Source organism: Tetrao urogallus (assembly GCF_951394365.1).
Source record: "Tetrao urogallus genome assembly, chromosome: Z".
NCBI classification, from domain to species: Eukaryota; Metazoa; Chordata; class Aves; order Galliformes; family Phasianidae; genus Tetrao; species Tetrao urogallus.
In genome coordinates this window covers 4,258,839-4,278,126 of record NC_136816.1, presented here as the reverse complement: position 1 = coordinate 4,278,126, position 19,288 = coordinate 4,258,839, and the positions used below count along the sequence as shown (strand labels likewise).

The 19,288-nt window shown below is 42.8% G+C and overlaps 1 protein-coding gene across 1 annotated transcript; it reads right to left on the bottom strand.

The window, feature by feature from the left end:
- Positions 1 to 10,365: 10,365 nt before the first annotated feature.
- On the bottom strand, positions 10,366 to 18,815 carry INIP (INTS3 and NABP interacting protein; the record flags this gene model as incomplete). The annotated part of the gene is made up of 4 exons (XM_079548218.1): positions 10,366 to 10,461; positions 11,563 to 11,653; positions 14,061 to 14,163; positions 18,791 to 18,815. 4 exons carry the CDS (start codon positions 18,813 to 18,815, stop codon positions 10,366 to 10,368), a joined length of 315 nt encoding a protein of 104 aa, XP_079404344.1.
- Positions 18,816 to 19,288: the final 473 nt, after the last annotated feature.

The following is a 19,288-nucleotide window of genomic DNA, read 5'->3' as shown; positions in this document are numbered from 1 at the left end:
CTGAGCGTCCTTACTCTGTGGGATTTCATTTTGTCTCTTTTGCTTAGATAAACTTGTAGGCTCTTCCCAGTGCTCTCAGGCTGACCAGAAATAAAACTTCTGGGAAACCTGGAAGCTGCTGTAAGTTTCTTCAGACAGGGCATGGGGAAGTCCTAAATGTGTCTTTCCTTCCTGTAAATGCATTTTGTAGAATCGCAGAACCGTTTGAGTTGGGAAGAATCCCTAAAAGCCAACTATTCCAACTGCTGTGCAATGAATAGAGACAGCTGCAGAGACATCATGTGCTCAGAGCCCCGTCCAGACTGACCTTGAATGTCTCCAGGAATGGGGCATTCATCAGCTCTCTGGGCAACCTGTGTCATCCTTATTGCAAAAAAGCCTTCTTCCTTATATCCAGTCTAAATCTCCCCTCTCCTACCTGCAACGTCTTGACACTTCTTTCCCTTTCCCCTTGTTCCAGAACCCAGCAGTGAACTTTTGAAAGACCTCCATGTAGCCATGAAGAAAACAGAGGGATCTGACATTACAGTCACATCTCTCCACACAGTTCAGCAAAGCCTGGACCAGTTCCTCAAGAATGCTGGTGCTGGTTTCTCCATTACCAGTGGCACCTTTAGCTCTTCTACCAGAAACACACACCCTGAGGAGAGCTCCATGATGCCAACTGATGTGTGAAGGAATGAGCCTGTGCTCGTTTGTTTTGGGTCATTATTCCATGATTTCTCCACTTATTTGGGCCATTGTAAATACAGATGTTTTTCAGTACTGGGATATTTTTTATTGGACTGGTAGGTGAAGCTAGAAGCTATTCCCAGATTTAACAAACAGCAAGCAGGTAAATGAATTGAAGCACTCCCAAAGGGCAGCATTTTCAGTAAGTCAGTTTTAAATGATGAAGATAAGTATTGGGGGTCTGTCAACTTCTGAGGCATCTTGAAGAGGACTAACATCAGACATCACATGCCTGGCATGTGTTGAAAATGAAGATGCTCCACGGTGTCTCAGTTCTGGCATCCAAATGATGCAATTCTCAAAAATCAGGAGTCACGGTAAAAATATTTGTCTTAAGTATCTACAACTAATTCCCGGTCTTCTTTCTCTTGAGAAGAAAACTCCATTTCTGTTGGAGCAAAGCTTGAAGTCACAGAAAAAGAAAACTAGTCCCAAAACAGAGCTGGAGAGAGGTGCAGTTTGATGACGCGCAATCTGTTCCTGTTCTCATGAAAAGAGGTGGCTGTTTTTTTCCACAAGGCTTCAAGGCTGTGAGAGAATTAGTCGGCACAACGTGTCACTGAGCCCCACAGAGGCACTGCTTTTCTAGTGGTGTGCACTGCCATCGTACCCCAGCCTCAGTCCGACGCTTACTGACTGCGAGAACGAATGACACCTAGCGGCCCTTTTTTGAAAGACAGCTCCTTTCCCCAAAATTTCTGGAACACGTGGTGGTGGACTGATCATTTCCCTCATGAGGAATGCTTGCTCTCTAAACAGACTTCTCCCATAGTGATGATCTTCTTTTCTGTTAGCTCCCTAAATCCACAACTGCAAAACCTGCATTTTATCTAACGACACCGAATTCACCTCTTCTCTTTGTTTCAAACTGTTTCAGCAGTGGCTCATGTCCTCCAGCAAGACCAGCTTCATGTCAGCCTGTCAGCTTTACCTGCATGCAGCCGTTCCCTTGTGAAGCAGTGCATCCTGGCAGACAAAGTGACGAGGCAAGAAGGGGTGGGAAGTGCCAGGAGGGCTTTGCAGCAGTCTTCAATACAGCGCTGAAGCATTCCTTGCTCAGCCCAGGTCAAACAAGCCTGAGGTGTGAGGCACATGCTCACCTTGGCAGGCTGCAGAATAACACCTAGTGTGACAAAATGATGCCTGTGTGAGAGCTTCTTAGGTGACCACTGTGGTCTGACTACAGGTCAGGATCTGATTTTTAGGCTTTTCTGAAGCGCATCAGGTTGGACACGTGCACTTTCCTTTGGAGATGTGGCACAGTGACAATTGTCTGCCACAGGGTGGGGGAAGGCAGACAACTTTCTCCTTGTCTGGGTGAAACTGTGCACTTCAGCACAGCAGCACTTTCATTTTCACCTTCTTTGTGGTCGAGAGGGATGACCAATACTCCTACAGTCTTGAATGCTGGGGTGGGAGGCAGAAATCCGTGTCACACGGAACAGACCCAGATAGCCAGTGCGTGTGTTTGTGTGTTTGCACACTGCTTCCAACCTTATCTGTTCCCTGCCATTTGGTATGTGACAAAGTTTCCAAGAGAAAAAAATAATAAGAAAACCACATGCAACAGTCCTGAGCTGGCCATGCAGAATTACATGAGCACAAGGGATACAGGGAGAGTCCTCATAGGCAGAGTGGAAATAATGCTGTGCTGTAAACCATGTTTATTTCATTCAAAGAAGGGTGAATATGGGATGAAAATATTGGCTTAAGGTATGTCACTTAGTAAAAAAAAATCATGAAATGTGGGTTTTTTCTGTTCCACTTGCAGTGTGTTTCCTAGCCCACTGACTGAGGGAGTCCCCATTAAAGGCTTTGAATGCTTTGGGTAGCAAGGGTGCAGCCACACATTTGCTGGTTGAAATGGTGGCCCAGGAGTAATTGCAGTTTTCATTGCAAACAGGATATCTACTACACAGCCACTGAGAAGGAACCACTTGTTTTGAAGATAGTCATTGCATTGGTTGTAGGGCATGCCTGGCTCATCTGGGGACTAGAGTGAGCACATAGGAAAGACAAGAAATGAACCAATTATAATGGCAGAGCACCAGGCCAATATGAGAGAAATGAAGGGAGGCAGAGTGCTGCAAATCTCTACATATGCACGTTCACAGTGTAATTTAAGGCGTAGGAAAATGTTACCTAGAACACTGCTTGAAAAGTCACTCATATCAGGAGACAGGGAGATAACCTCAGTCAGTCCCAACGCCAGATCTGGGAGGTTTGCAGGGCCATGATCAAGTATGGCAGCTTAATTACTGAACATTTTTCTTCTCTGAAGGAAAACCTCACCTTGATCTGTGCATCTCACCAAGCAATTTTTTCCCTGATAGAAAGAGTTCTCATCATTGGGATATATACGACAGGGGGTATCACCTTTGCTGATCTGACTGATGAGGTCTGCGGGAAAATGGAGTCTGTCTGGAGGACAGAAGTGATAGGAGAGTCTAAACTATGTGCTAGAGCAAAAAAAGTGAGGTTCAAACTAAGCATTGTTCTCAGAATAGGGCATCACATACCTGTTTGAATCACAAAGGAAATCCATCAGTCATTGATTTGTTGGAGAGATGTAGCCCAGACCTTCCAGATAAGGGCCCAGGTGTGCTGGCAGTTGGAGGACAAGGAGGACAAGTTGGAGGATGGATATTTTCAGTACTTTGGGTTCTTTCTGTCTATTGCTCCTCATGATGTGAAAGGGGCTTCTGGCTTGGAGCTCACCTACACAGTGAGGCTGGAAAGACATCCCATGGGTGCAGCTGCCCCTGTGAGCAGGGGGAGAGCTGTGGGCTGGGGAAGAGTGTGGGGTGAGAGTGAAGGAAGGTAATGACGGCAGGAGCACCATGGTATTAGAAGAGCTCTTCTGGTACTACACCTTGGCTATTTAAAATGTGTACAAATGCAGGGGCCAGCTCATGACCATCTTTCAAAGCAGTGACATTTTCTGGCTGTGCCTCATGCAGTCAAAATATCTCTATTTTAAACATTTGCAAACATCATAAAACAAAGCAGCGGTGCCTGGAATAGCATGCCTGAGGGAAATTATTGCTTTTAACATGAGCAGAGGGCTCTTAGTGAGGAGGAGAGATGCCAAGCTGATTACTCTGTGCTCATTCAAACACAGCAGGGAGCGGAGGAGTGACACCGCAGGGACAGTCCATTGTGTCCTTTGTCATCCTGACACAACACCCTGCATGAGCCTGGAACTGAGTCAGAGCTGGGGAAATGTGACACTCCTTCCTTTTCTGCATGCTCACCTTGCATGTTCATAAAGGACAGAGCTAAACTTGAGAAGGACATCTGCGTGGCATACAAATAGATATTGACTGGCTGCAAGTTACACTTCAGAAAAGCCTAGGATAAAGCAGGGGGCAAATGTATGCTCTGAAGCTGGTATCAGCTCAGAAGCAGGGTCTTTCCACCAGGAGCATTTTGTGCTTGTCAGAAGCAATCCCAGCTTGTTGGGAGAAAGGTCCCTTCCTACTTGTGCAAGTCCCTCTGGCAGCGCATCTCTCCCAGATAGGGGAGGCGCTCTTAATTTTGGGTGAAATCTAATTGGCTGACCAGTCCCTTGGCTAGCTTGACTTTGCAATCTTAGCAGCATGAAGCCCATGTCAAGGTGTTTCAGGCCTTTTCATCGAGCACTTGATTACAGGGATCCAATGGTGACCTCTACACAGACAGTGGTTACTGCAGACCACTGCAAAACCAAATGGAGGCTGGTCTGAGACTGACACTCACTGCATTACATCTCATGAAATCCTGCCTGTCTTCCAGGAGTCATTCATTTAGTTGTTATGCCAAGTGACACTGTGGCTGTGAGGCAAGCTGAATGACAAGCACATTTCCTTCCTGACAAAGACAACTGCATTTCTGGTGAAGATTTGCTTTTCCCACACCAGTGTTGTTAGCTTTTGTATTTGATGTGGCTTGTGTTTTTGATGTTAACTCCTGAAAAGTCCCTTGCCTACCTTAGACTTCAATAAAAATGCCACTATAGATGGTTTTATCATTTCAGCACTGCCTTCTTCTGGTTTTTATAATAGCTCTGTTACACACAGGCAACCACCATCTTGGAGGCTTTAAGACAAATCATGATTAGGAGTTAAGATCTGCTCTTTGCAGGGCTGGTGCTCACAGACTGCTTGATCTCTTGGAGTTCAGCAATGGGTCAGTAGTTGGACTAGAGGATCTTAGTGGTCTTTTCCAACCTGAATGGTTCAGTCATTTTAGGAGTCACATCACATTTGATATGCTGGAAGGTACAGGCTTCACCTCCAACCTGTTTGAGCCCTGACAGGAGCCTTACCCACTCACTTCCTGTAAGTTGGTGGGATCTTTAGAGCAGGAGCCCATCCCCAGGAGATGGTGCTTGGCTGCTTATGTTCAATGATAGGATATTTTCAATAGGATGTTGAAGGCCAGAAAGACAGCGTAAGAACAGATGTGAGCAGTTGCCTTGACAACCAGGATCTCTTTATGATTGACCTCTCATTCTTGGGCAAGTGAGGATATTGCAAAGCTTGTTTGGAAACAGGTATTGCAAGTCAGCCTTGTGGTACCCAAAAGAATCATTACTCAGTGCCAAAACCACTTTGAAAGTGTTTACTGAGATGCCCAAAACAACAAAAATGCACAACTGAAAGCTTTTTCACTCTTGTTCTTCTTGCATCCTCCACAAAAAGTCTCTACTCACTTGTAGCAAAATTGCACTACGTACAGTTTTATGTCAAATGTTTAAAAGCAGACAACTGATCCTCAAAAAGATGCATTAAAATAGTAGAGAAAGAAAGTAAACTGAAAGAAGAATAATATAGTTGAGGAGATTTACAGCATTCAAATGTGTCTCAGTTTGTGCCCAGAGTAGTGTGGAGAAAAGCTGGAATGCATGTAGTAAACAGCAGATGATCTTAAATGAAGACATAATTGTTGCCACGATGTGCATATATGTATTTGTAGAGCACGTATTTGCTCTGCTTTGCAGCTAATCTAGAAAGCATGACAAAAATCTACTCCTACTTCTGACATTATAGAGTCTGTGTGTTGTAACTATACACATGAATTTGCACATTGCAAATGAGGGGGCTTGCAGTAAGGAGGCTATGTGGGGTGCGGGGAACTTCGTTTCCTTCTGAGATGCATTGCCACTTTGATTTGCTAGGCCCAGGGAATGGGTGCAGTGCAATGAGACACTGGGCACTCAGCACTCAGTTGTTGAAAGGAAGAGAAGGACGTTGATTACCTACTGCTATGTGGAAGTTTGAAGAAAAGCAAAGCACTCCTCCCTTCTGTGGCTCGGTTTACATTTTTGTTAAGCAAGGAAAGCAACAGCACATTGCATGACAATAGTCTCCCGCAAACCTGGGGAGAGAAACATGTCAAAGGAGCGCAAACCATAGAATCATTAATGTTGGAAAAGACCTCTAAGATCATCTAATCCAATCCCAAACCATGCCCGCAAAACACATTCCTCAGTGCCTCATTTACACAGCTCTCAACACCTCCAGGCACTGAGCCTTCCTGGGCAAAGAGGAGGTCTGCACATAGTGGTCTGCATACAGAAGAAACAAGCTGTCACCTCTCCCTGCCAGGTCAGAATAAAGCAGAACACCGCGGTGTTACTGTCGGTCACCATCTGACTGGTGATGAGAGTAACATCTCCCAACTGATTCACCTGCAGCAAGGATGTTGAAGCCACCAAGGGATGATTCCTCCTTTATCATTATTCTTTTCAAATACAGATGCTGAACATGAAAGAATTAAAATCACAATCCCGAGTTGTTATTGTGAAAGGAAAAAAAGCTCTCAATAATATGAGAGAAAGGAAAGCTAACATTTGCTGGTAAATAACACACTGTCCATCAGACCGGTAAGAATCACAGCAGTGATTCACAATGTTTGCTTTGTTCCTCATGGAAACGGCCTCTTTCTAAAAGCTGTCATTTTTATGTGGGATTGCAAGGTGCATTTGGTAATGCACTGTAAATACTATTTATGGAGTTACTTATGAAATCAGATTGGCTGTCATAAAGAAAGGTGTATAACTCACACTATACTTTGTGTATTAGGAAATCCCATCACCCTTTTGCCACTTGAAATCATCATTGCAAGGAACAGCTTATAGGAAAGAAAGACAAGTAATGGCAGGAGATGGCGAGGAGATACTCACTGCTATGAGTATCAAAACTGAGAAATAGAGCTATAATAACATCTCTAAAAGAATGAACAATATATACTGAAAACACTGTAGAACTGAAAGGTGGTGAATCTCTGATGGAAGTGTGTGTCCTGTGAGCGAGAGAAGAGCACAGCGTGAACTCAGGTATGAGGTATTGAGGGAGATTTGGCCTCTGCATCTCACTGCAGTTTGGTGTTACACCTGACCATGCATAAAACACATTTTTTGGACCCACCTTTTGCAACATTATTCTTTGGAAATGATGCCAGTGGGACAATGAATATTCATTCATTGCGTGGTTTGGAGCAAAGCTGGCTTTGTCACTTTCTGCATCTGGCTCTCACTTGGCCCCTGGAAGCCCCAGGGTCAGGTCCTTGTTCCACAGATTATTTCATCATTTTCCCATATTGAGTAAGCTCCGTTTGGATGGAGTGAGAGCACACTGCCCTTGTGAACGCAAATCTGGGCCCGTTGCTGCGCATGAAGGTTCACATGCCTGCTCCCGAATGGGGAATGTTTACCTCTAGGGAAAACAAAACTGAAAAGAAAAAAAATTACGAGCACAGAGCTGCCCAAGAAAGAGGAGACAAACCAGAAATCAAAGAGCTCAGCATTTTTCAGGAGAGGGGAGATGAACCAGCTCCTGGTGTGGGATGTGGAGAAAGTGTCCAGGTGGTGCCTCCCATCAAATCCCCACAGCTCCATGGGCTGAGTGCCTTCTTGCATTGCAACCCCTCTATTATTCTCCATCAGCAGAACTGAAGGTGCTAACAGTAACAAGTTTTCCTCGTGTAAGGATTGAGGTAACATACTGAGAAAGCCTCTGAAAAAATGTCAGAAGTAGCACTTGGCTATTTTAGCTGATTGAACACACACCAAAACAAGTAGGAAGTTTCCGGAAAGAGGTATCAGGGTATAATTTCTTTCTAATAATGTGAAGGGGATTTAAGTTATTTCTAATAATTTCTAATACTTTCATAACAGTGCTTCTGGGAGATCAGTAAAGCGAAAGCTGTTAATAAAAACCGGAAACTCAAATCCTGTAGGAATGAACCACATGTGGCTGCACAGATCAGGCTGTTTGTGTAAAACCTGAGCATCTTCCAGCCTATATGACAGGGAGAAGAATGACTTTGGTATCTCAGTATAGAAAAACATGAGCAGGGGAAAGTTTCCTAGTCAAAGAACAAGAGTGGACGGCTACAAAGATAGAAGCTGTGCTTCAGTTCTTTCAGTGCTTCAGTTCATGACTTCTTTACCTCTTGACAAATTACGACTCTTGCCGTCACTTAACCCCAACCTCACTGTGCTCATTCACGAGCTGTTGAGTGTTAAGAGCACTCATTTTCAGGGCTAGCTCTTACCTAGCATCTGTGGCATACAAAGGCTCTGATAAGATTCTACATCAACAAAGCGTGCTAAGTGGAAACAATAATTAATGTTGTAGCAACTGAAATAAAATGATTCACACACGTAGAATGTGAAGGTGCTCTTAAGTAAACTGATCAGCACCAGATACAAAGCTCCTGTTTTTAAGTGACCAAGGTAATGGATACTGCCAGATGCATGGCAGCTACTTCTGTAGAGCAACTAGTTTCAAAGAGGAGAAACTGCTTCATTGCTTGGATCATATGCAGTTCTGTACACCAACACTGACAGCACTGATCGTTTCCAAAGAAAGCAGATACTCTTCCATAACTTTTCTCAAAGAAGCAGAAAGTTCCTTTAATGTGAAAAGTACAGCCTGCTTTTCAGACTCATCTGAACACTAAAATCAGAACTTTTTGCTATATCTACTTACCTCTTTTTTACCTCTGTGTATTTCCAAGCTTTGAACGATTCATCCTCTTCCGTACACAGAGATTGTGTTCAGCTCACACTGAAGAATAATTTGAGTGGTCAGGACAACTTCATGGTGAAGGTACTTTTTGTAATAAAAAAAAAACAACCTACAGAGACCCTACCACTGAAAACAGGATTGACAAAACCCTTTTCTCTAACGTAATTTTCTGCATCCATAAAAACCATAATCATTCCCATGACTCACCACATCAAATCCCTCAAAGGGCACTTGATACGAATAGCTGATACTGCAATTACACGTCTTTAAGCCCTATCAAACCTCCTCTATACGATTCTCCTTCTTAAAAGGGTTTCAGTACATCATAGCCTCTACACAGCTCCATGCTCAGCTGACATACATGGAAGTGGTGGCATTTCTTTCATACCTTCACCAATCTCTTGGCCCTTGCTCTGCTCTCTTACACATAAGAAATGGAATTGTTAATAGTGCCTGTAACTCAGTAATGCTCACCAGGTTGAGGAAATCTCCTTCAGAGAGAAGAAAGATACCCTGGAATGTCACTTAGTATTTCAGCAGACTCTTCTCTGCACTTCTTATGTGCTGTCCATGCTCCTGAAACCACTTCTACAACCCCAGGACAGGACAGCTAAGGTTTCTGCACTGGACAGATGTACTTCAAATGAGCACCAATTTAACAGATGTGTTCTAACTGCTGACTTTCACATCAGTTCTCTTTTTTGTTTCTTGAATCTTACCTCTGTAGGAAAAACAATCAAGGTACATTTTATTACTAAAGCTTTTGTGAAGGCACAAAAATGTCTATGTAAGAACTATTTTTCACTGTAAGATACTTTATACTGGTAGCATAACCACAAACACAAAATTAAGAGCAACACATTTTCCTTCAGCATGGAGATGCAGTTGGTTATCACAAATAAAAAAGGCAAAGAATAAAACAAACAAAGACAAAACACACTTCAGAAGTACTGAAAAAGACGCAACTTCACAACCATTTATCTGAAACATCCTTCCACACTTTCAATCTGAAATTAGAGGATTCTTTTATTTTATTGAAAGTCTGCTTGAAACAATTGTTTTTTCCACTCTTCTTGGTGATTTTAATTCATTTTCATAGTTCACAAAATAAAGAGGTAGGTACACTACAACAAAGGACTTGTGAAGACCACATAATGCTGTAACAGCAAACTGCATAATACCAGTAATATTCCTGCATGTCAATTAAAAAAGGTGACTTACTGACGTGCATAATAAATTCATGTCTGCTTTGACAGAAAAAAGTGACTTTCTTTTTCATCAAAGTAGAAAAAGTGGTACTTGCATACTTGGTCAGCACTTATGATCTTTATTATTGTGTACATCTCTTGACTCTCTGGTTTGGACATTTATTTAAAAAGGAAGAAATGAGCAAGCACCATGCACTTGACATACCAAGGAGGTCTTATGTTTGATCTCAGCCTGAAATATGTAATAAAACCTCTGTTCGAGAACACTGCTTTTTCATTACTTGAGCTTGCACTTCCAAAGGCAACCACAAGAATCCCAAATGAAAAAGGATTTAAGAGTCAAAAATAAAGGAATTAAAAGATCAGGCAGTCCTGCTATGGCTAGAATCAGTTCCGAGGAACAGCATCACTCATTCTGCTTCAAGTCGAGGTAAGACAGGAAGAATAAGATTTCCAAATGCAGAGTCTTGAGTTATGAAATATCCTGAGGAATGTGCGTGAGCATGCTGGAAGAAGGAAAATATTTGTTAAAGCACAAATTCCTGCAGCACTGATACAATTCTGACACTATAGTTTCTGCAGCACTAAGCAGTATTTCTCACAGTCTGCTCTTATATTCCAATTTAATAACACCATTTTAAATCAGACATATTTGAGAAGGGCCCATCAGCTGTATTAACTCTGCCATCCTCTGCTGCTCTCTTCTCTTGAAATCCCAGTGGTAATGAACTCCTGGCAACTCTTCTCAAAGACATCACACCTGCACTCCCATCAATAACCAACTTACAGGTCTAGGTACATGGTTGATGTCACATATGACTGTATACTAGAAGGGTGCATCAGTAGTGTCACACAATCTGAGGTTGCATGTACAAATGCCATACAATCAAACACTTCTGGAACATCAGCATTCTGCTCAAATGATGCACGTATGCTTGCTCACAGGAAGGGGACATCTGCTGCCTATGGCTTTAGACAGCCTTTGTACAATCCTATACAGCCCTTTCTGGTTGAAGGACTGGGCAATCTGTGGCTTTTAGCAGTTAAAAGAAATACAACAACACACAAGATACAGAAACAGGGCTGTTAGTTTTGCATCTCCAAATTTTTCCCTGTGCTCTCTGCCAAATTCTTGCTGGAACAGCAAGAAAACAAGTGGCTGTGCACTGGCTTTCTTGCTCAATTTCCGATTTCAACACTGAAATCAACCTCACCCAACATGAGCAAGATAGTCTGTAAATGTAAAACTCAGCTTCCCAAGTCCTCTGGTTGTATCGCTCAGGACTGCAAGGTATTTACTTGGCACCTCCTCAGATTCAAATGAGGAAATCTGTACCACTTGTGCTCTCCCTACAGTTCATGAAACATTCCTAAACCCGATGAAACTGACAGAGTTGTACAAAATGTCTGTGATTATGCTATGCCTCCAACCATACTGAGACAAAAGACAGAACTTCAGAACAAAAGACAATGCTTCAATTGTGACAAATGTGTGAAACCTAGCTGCTGAAGACTTTTTCATTCTGCCTAGGAGCAGGACTGCTCTCTGAAGGGATGCACACCTGAAACAGAGCTAAACTGAATGGCACCCTTCTGTATTAGCTTACCTGCAGTGCAGCCTTCTGCTGAGCTGCAATGTGCTGTTGTTCAGCATGGTCACGGAAATCCTTGTTTAGAGGTGATCGTGCAAGTGCAATGCTGCAAAAAAGAACAAGATTACATGATATACACCCACAGATTAAACTACCATAACCTCCACATCTTAGGATTTATTTGACTCATGGCTTGACTTGAACTATTATTTGGAAAACTGCTATTTGTTAACTTAAGTAAGACAGGAAAAATAGAGTCATCACAGCTGTATCATTTGACCTAGCAAAACCAACTGATGACAAACTAAACCTGGAAGGCTCATAGTCCTGAAGCCTGTTGTGGATTTTGCCCGGTGGTAAAGTCCCACTAAAGTAAGTGGAACAAGTGGGATATAATCATCAGCAGTTTTCAGAACTGCAGCTTTGTGTTTTCACCATTTCTCAGTCACTCTGTGATTGTCCCAAATCATTTTTATGAACAGAAGCACTAACAGGAGCTCTGCAATCCTCAGCATAAGAATCAGTTCTTGGACAGCATGTTCACTGCTTGTAGTAAAAAAAGCTTCCTATTAACATAACCAAAATAATGATCCCCTGACAACAGCTTAGGGTATGCAAATTGATTTTGCTTACGTCAGTGCAGCTTATATTAGGTTTCAAATAAAAGTTTATAAGCAGCTTTATTTTGCTCTTGTATCTTGAGACTAATTCAACTTGCTAAGCAAACATAAATTAAAAGCAGATGTTTTCCCTCACTCTATATATTAAAATGCGCAGTCATCCTCCAGATAAAAATCAGTGAAGACTGCCATTAGAGCTGTAATGCAAGGCAGCTGACAACTCTCCCTAAAACTGGCTCTAGATACTGGTGCTCAAAGTCCAGCTCCACTCACTCATAAACAGAAGTACGAAAAACAACAACGGATCCAAGGAAACTCATCAGCTGATCTCTCCTAGCAGCAATGTCGACAACAGCTGATTTATTACCTAATATTTCATGAGCATGGCTGTTTTTGAAAAAGATCTAAGTGTAAGATCAGCTAAAGAAGTACAATGTAAGCCAGGTAGAAATCATTTAAACATATTTCATGACAAAAATGAAGATAAGCATCACTGCTGGAGAAAAGTACTACTCAATTTATTTAAAAGATAATATTTTCACTTACATTGAAAGTGTTTCTGTTGCATTCAATTCTGTCTCCTCTAACTTTTTAGTATGATTTTTGTCTCGAGGTTTCATCACAAGCTGACATTTTTTGATGTTTTCTGAATTGAGAGAGAGAGGATTCCCTTGTGCTAAGGGTAGAAATGAGTTGCCTCATTCACACTTACATAGGCTGTGTTGGCTATAATACATGCTTGCATACACCAAGCTTTTTTCTACCAAATTTGCAGAAATTCCATGGTCTCATTTTGGCTGACTCTGTGTTTCAAAGCCCATAGCACAACATTCCACCCACAGAATTGTAAGTGGCTCAAAAACCAAGCATCAGTCAGTTCACTATGCCAAAGCAGAGAGTGTGTCTGCTGCTCTGTCCCCTTGGAAAAAAACAGGCTCTAATTCCACTCACTGGCATAATGTTTATCTCATTAAATAAAAAGGAAACCAAACAAGCATTCCTGAAACTTGCTGGACCTGCAATGAAGCGTGGAAGTATTTTTGCCTGACGGTGTTTGCACACAGTGGTGTGAGGATTTCTGTTCTCCTCCCAAATCAACAGCTGCATTTGAATCATACCTATGCACTGAGTTATAGAAGAGATCTAGGTGAGGCGATTTCGAATATTCCGCACACAGCAATGAAGAATTAAAGGTGATCTAGTCTCCTTCAAGAAAATGTCAGGCAGCACTCAGTCTGTATTCAGAGTATCTAACTCTTGCTTCATGCTGGCCCCAAAGCACAACATTCTCCATTTCTTCATGTAAGCTGGTGCGAGATCTTCTAGCTACTGATTCAAAACAAAAATCCATAGTTTCTCTTCCTTAAATAGGAGATATCTCAATAAAATCTCCTGAATTCAACTTAGATCATTACACCTAATGCATAGAACCACCCTTACAACACAGTGTCTTTTTCAAAAAGATTGGTAGTAGTATGAATTGACTTCGTCTTGCATGCAGGGTTAACTCACTTTTAGAACTGTTCTCTAGACAGTACCTTGAAGCTTATAGCATGCTACCTACATTTCTTGGAGCATTTTAGCATTAATTAATATTAAACACTTTCTAGGTACTTATTTCCTAATTATTCTTTAAGATAGACTTAAATTGAACAAGCATATGTGTTTTTCTCCCTCTCAAATGGAAATTAACTAAGCCAAAATTCACTTCTGGTGAACAACTTTGAATATTAATGTGGTCCTAGTGTGCAAAGTGTCTCTGACTGATTACTGAGGATGGCTAGCAAGCACTACTGGTAACTGTTTAAGTAAGTTTAAAGCTTGCTCTAGAATTTCTTCACCCCCCACCCTTCGATTTAATGATATTCACACAGGTCTAAGAACAGAAAATACCTGGCTCCAGGGTGATTTGTGGAAGACTGGTTTTGCATAAGTAATTTTCTCTTCTCCTTGTCTAATTCTGCGAGGATTGCAACCCTATTTTTATTCTGGAAACCTGGTGAGAATGACAGAAAAATGTTAGAAAAATTTACTTCATTTCTGTGTCCCAATTTTAACTTTGTGGAATTAAAAATCGCTGTGTAATATGACATTATGATGAACACTAATCTTCAAAGCTTTGCTCCCATCCAAAAAGGTACAAATAAGAAGGTTTAATTTTCCTCTTCTCATTTCTGACAACCTGAAATAGCTCCCTCAAGCTATCATACTTAAGAATACATTTTAAAAGAAAGGTTTCTATCTCAAGTTAGACCCTACTTCTTCCCACACCACTTCTGGAGCTACAGCCATAGCAGATGATCAGATAACCTCCCTTTCAAAGGAAAGGTAAACTTAGCAGATTCTACATTTGAAATACAGTCAAGGAAAGCATGGTAACAGAATAATACACTTCCAGGGCCTAATTTTCCATGCTAGTGACCTCAAACTGTAGTACAATTTTTACATATGTAATAAGGATGAGGCCAACAATAAGCCTGCATATGTGCTTGTACATAAAGTGACAATCTGTTACTCAATTAATGCAGAAATTCTATCTGAAAACCAGAGAAGCAACAGTAACGAGCACAAGATGTTGAAAGATAGCAGGATGTGTGCTCTGATAGATGCAAGGGCTGTGAGATCCTGCCAACAAGTTATGATTCAACATTTCTCAGCTGCAGCTAGCTCAGACCTTCTCGTGAACCCTGGAGACAATACAACAACTACACAGGAACTGAAGTACTTCTCAGAGAGCACAAGCTAAGGTCATCAAGTCTGTACGTACATTCTACACAGTTTTCATCTTTTTGCCTAAGAATTTGGCATGACACCCAGTACCCTTCTGCCAGTGCTAGTTTATCTTCAAATGCATAAATCTGAGCGCGTGCTTGGAAGTCAGACAACATGGTGACTCAGGCAAGAAAAAGGAGACTGCTTTTTAATACATTACTCTCAGCTAAAAAACAAGAACTAAATGTACTTACATTTATCATGAAGCAGATGCTATGATTCAGAAAGCTTTAAGACACTTGTAAGAATAAAATTTTATCTGCTGTTTTTGGACTAGGATCAGAAACCAAGCAAGACCATGATCTTTCCTTTTAGTGCAACTCTTGCTACGGTACATTTATGGAGAGATTCAGAGAAAATTTGAATTACTGTTTTTTTCTTTTATCCTCAGAGAGTTTTATTTATTTACTTTAAGTAATAGTTTGCTCCAGAACTCAGTCATTATCCATCTGCCATCCACTGTACTGAAAAAATCATTTAAGAGAATTTGTCAGTGATATACAAAAAAAATCCAACTTGGGAAAATGAAGGGAGATCTCCAACACATACAAGTTATTTCCTCAGCTGAGTACCATGAAGATCCTACCAGTAGTATTTTTAATTTGTTCTTAAAGCAATATTAAACCTGCTTATTTAAAAGTTAACAATTGAGAGAGTGGGGCATGAGAAATCCATTTTAGTGAGAAAAACTGGCATTATTACAAAATTATTCATAAATCTGACAGTTTGCAAGAGATTTCCCTTCAGATTTTCCCTGCCCAGGCCTCTAGAGCACTTCAGTAAAAGACCAATATGTAATAGCTACATAAGTTACCTATCTGAGTTGTAGGGAAAGTAATTTTCCATCTGTAGTTTTTTTTCCTGCCCTTCTGCTTTCTGCAACTAAACACGTAAACATGCAAAAAAAAAAAAAAAAAAAAAAAAAAAAAAAAAAAAAAAAAAAAAAAAAAAAGCCATCCTCAGTTATGACACACTGATGAGAAATGATTTTCAAACAGAATCACAGAATGGCCAGGGCTGGAAGGGACCTCAAGCATCACAAATCTCCAACTGCCCTGCCACATGCAGGGCCACCACTTCCCCATTTAATACTAGACCAGGCTGCCCAGGGCCCCATCCTACCTGGCCTTGAGCACCTCCAGGGACGGGGCACCCACAACCTCTCTGGGCAGCTGTTCCAGCACCTCACCACTCTCTGTAAAGAATTCCCTCCTGACATCCAAACTAAATGTTCCCTCCTTTTAAGTTGGCTTAAAACCATTTCCCCTTGTCCTGCAGTTATCGACCCTTTCCAAGAGTTGATTCCCCTCCTGTTTGTAGGCTCCCTTTAGGTACTGAAAGGCTGCAACGAGGTCACCCCGCAGCCTTCTTGTCTCCAGGCTGAACAAGCCCAGCTCCCTCAGCCTGTCCTCATAGTGGAGGTGCTCCAGTCCCCTGCTCATCTTCGTGGCTCTCCTCTGGACCCTGTCCAACAGCTCCCTGTCTTTCTTGTACTGGGGACTCCAGACCTGGACACAGTACTGCAGATGGGTACGTCTTACAAGAGCAGAGTAGAGGGGGACAATCACCTCCCTGTCCCTGCTGGCCACCCCTCTTCTGATGGAGCCCAGGATACCATTTGCCTACCAAGCCGCAAGGGTACATTGCTGCTCATGCTAAGTTTTTCATCTATCAAGACCCCCAGGTCCTTCTCCACAGGGCTGCTCTCAAGCACCGCTCCTTCCCGTCTGTATGGATGCCTGGGATTCCTCCAGCCCAAGTGCCAAACTCTGCACTTTGCTGTGTTGAACCTCATTAGGTCACCCAGGCCCACCTTTCCAGCCTGCTGAGGTCCTTCTGAATGGCATCCCTTCCTTCCACCGTGCCAACCGCACCGCCCAGCTTGGTGTCATCAGCAAACTTGCTGAGGGTGCACTCGATTCCGTCATCGATGTCAGTGATAAAGATGTTAAAGAGCACTGGTTCCAAGACAGACCCCTGGGGGACGCCGCTCATTACCAGCCTCCACCTGGACATAGAACCATTGATGACCACCCTCTGTCTGCAGCCTTTCAACCAATTTCTCATCCATCGAGTGGTCCACCCATCAAATCCACATCCCTCCAAACACAGCAATTATTACTAAAGGTTTAAGTTTAGACTTTCCTTGTAACTGTATGTGCACAGCTACTGAGCAGTTCAGGACTATTCTCTGTTTTGCAAACTCAGGAGTCCATACAATATTACCAACTTGTTTATAGCAACTAAACAGATCAATGGTGGTGCTGTATGTTAAACTGAGAACCTGGATTCTCAGTGCCAAGGTCCCAGATTAAAGATATTGTAAGTTCAGTCCTGTTCTTTGTTATATCTGTATTTCTGACAACAAGCGTTTTATTAAGTGCTCTGTGTAGAAGCTAGAAGTTTACTATCACCACCCTGTGCTGCACACAAAAGGCAGAAGATGACAGAATGCCTAGGAAAAAACATGGAGTTCCTGTACTTTGATTTTCTCACCTTCCTCTGGCTGGTGGCATAACAAAACATCACCTATCATCATCCATCATTATATTGTGTAGTAACAATTTACATTCTGATATGCTTTCATATAAATTGTATAACCATGAAACAAACAACATACTAGCCAGTATGGCTATAGGTTCAGTACATTAACTCAGCAAAAGATACACTAATATTTTGTCTGTCTCTCTTCTCAACAGCTGCATGCATCCATGAATGTAAGCCACTGCTTTATAGCTGCAAATTTGCCTGGGGAACAGATCTGCAACAGCCCTTGAGCACTGTGCTTGTACACAGATCAGACTCAAATGCAGAGCAGAGCAGTTTGTAGATGATATATTTCAATGTAAAACACCATAATCTTCCTCTTTAAGAGGGAGTGTGCAAACAGAACACTCAATCCACCTGCTCAGACTGTGTAACGTCAATGCGCTCAAAGACAAAACTATGAGTGAACACCAGGACAGAAAGAAACTACCTTCTTTTGGTCAAGCAGCAAGTAAAATTTGTCTTTTGGACCAACACATTTCTTCTGCATTTATGTTGAATTCTGACTGCACAAAGAAAAGGAAAAGCAACTAAAAGATAAGAGCCTGGTAGCCGTTCTGTGCTTTCAGTTTCTGTGCTTCAGCATTGACTGTACCCAGCTCTGTAGGACTGCCTTCTTGGTAAGGGTACTGACACAGTACTGGGAAACTGAATTCAGTTCTCATAATCAATAAGCAAAGAACAATATATTGGGAGCTTCTTTCTCCTTAACTTCTCCACAGATTAGAGAAGCTCCGGAGCTTCATTAAGACTTCCAGAAGGCACCTCTAGAGGGCGATTTAAGCCCCTCCTTCAATTGTCTGAAACAACACTCCTCTCCCTGGCCCAAATGCCTCAGCCCTATAGATGGATGCAGGACAGACAGTTCCCATGTCTTTAATGAAGCAATGTTGATGTGACACCATGCAAAGAAACACTCCATGGCACTCTATGGGGAGCGCAACTACGATTTTATTTGGCTTCTCCTAGGCTACCCCACTACCTGTCCCTGGCTGCTTTCTTGCCCCCTAGGACCTGGTGCAGACTTCTGGTTGTCCCCTACCATTAGCACAGGGGCTGAAGTCCTGCTCCGTGCTGATGGCCATGTGTGCCTGCAGCATGTTTCAGGAAGGGCCTTCACGGCCACCTAGGGCTCCTGAGGTCACCTGGGGCCACCTCATGCTAACCACGCAATATGCCTTCTCCAGGAGCTTGCACACATTTTGCCACTTCCAGCCCCACCTTCCATCCCTGTTTTGCCCTTTCTACACACTTAACGTGTAGCCTGGGATACTCTGCCCGGAGTCCTCCTGTTAGAAGCCTACCTTGTCCCGAGGGATTCGCTGCCATCCTTCAACTCCAGACCAGTTTCACTCAGCTCAAACTTTAACCTCACTGATACCTGCAAATCAGGCCCAGCACGGGTAAGAACATCTCCTTTCAAAGTTTGGATGTAGAGCACCACCACTGTGTACAACCAGTTAAGAATAAATGTTAAAGTCATCTCAGGCCCACTCCCGGCAACAATACCCCAACCCCTCAGCTTCCCCCCCCCCCCAAGAACCAAACTCTCCCACTCCTCTTTCCCCCTCCCCCCAGACACACCAGCATTAGGCTCGCATGCCCTCCCCCCGCTCACAGGAAGGCGCTCTCCTCCTGCCCTCCCCTCCATTACTCCGCTGGAATGGGCCCTCCCGTCCCGTTTCGAGCCGTTCCGTTTCAAGCCGTTCCGTTTCGAGCCGTCCCGTGCCTGCACCGTGCCCAGACTGTCCCCAGACTGTCCCCACACCGTGCCCACCCCGTGCCCACCCCGTGCCCACCTG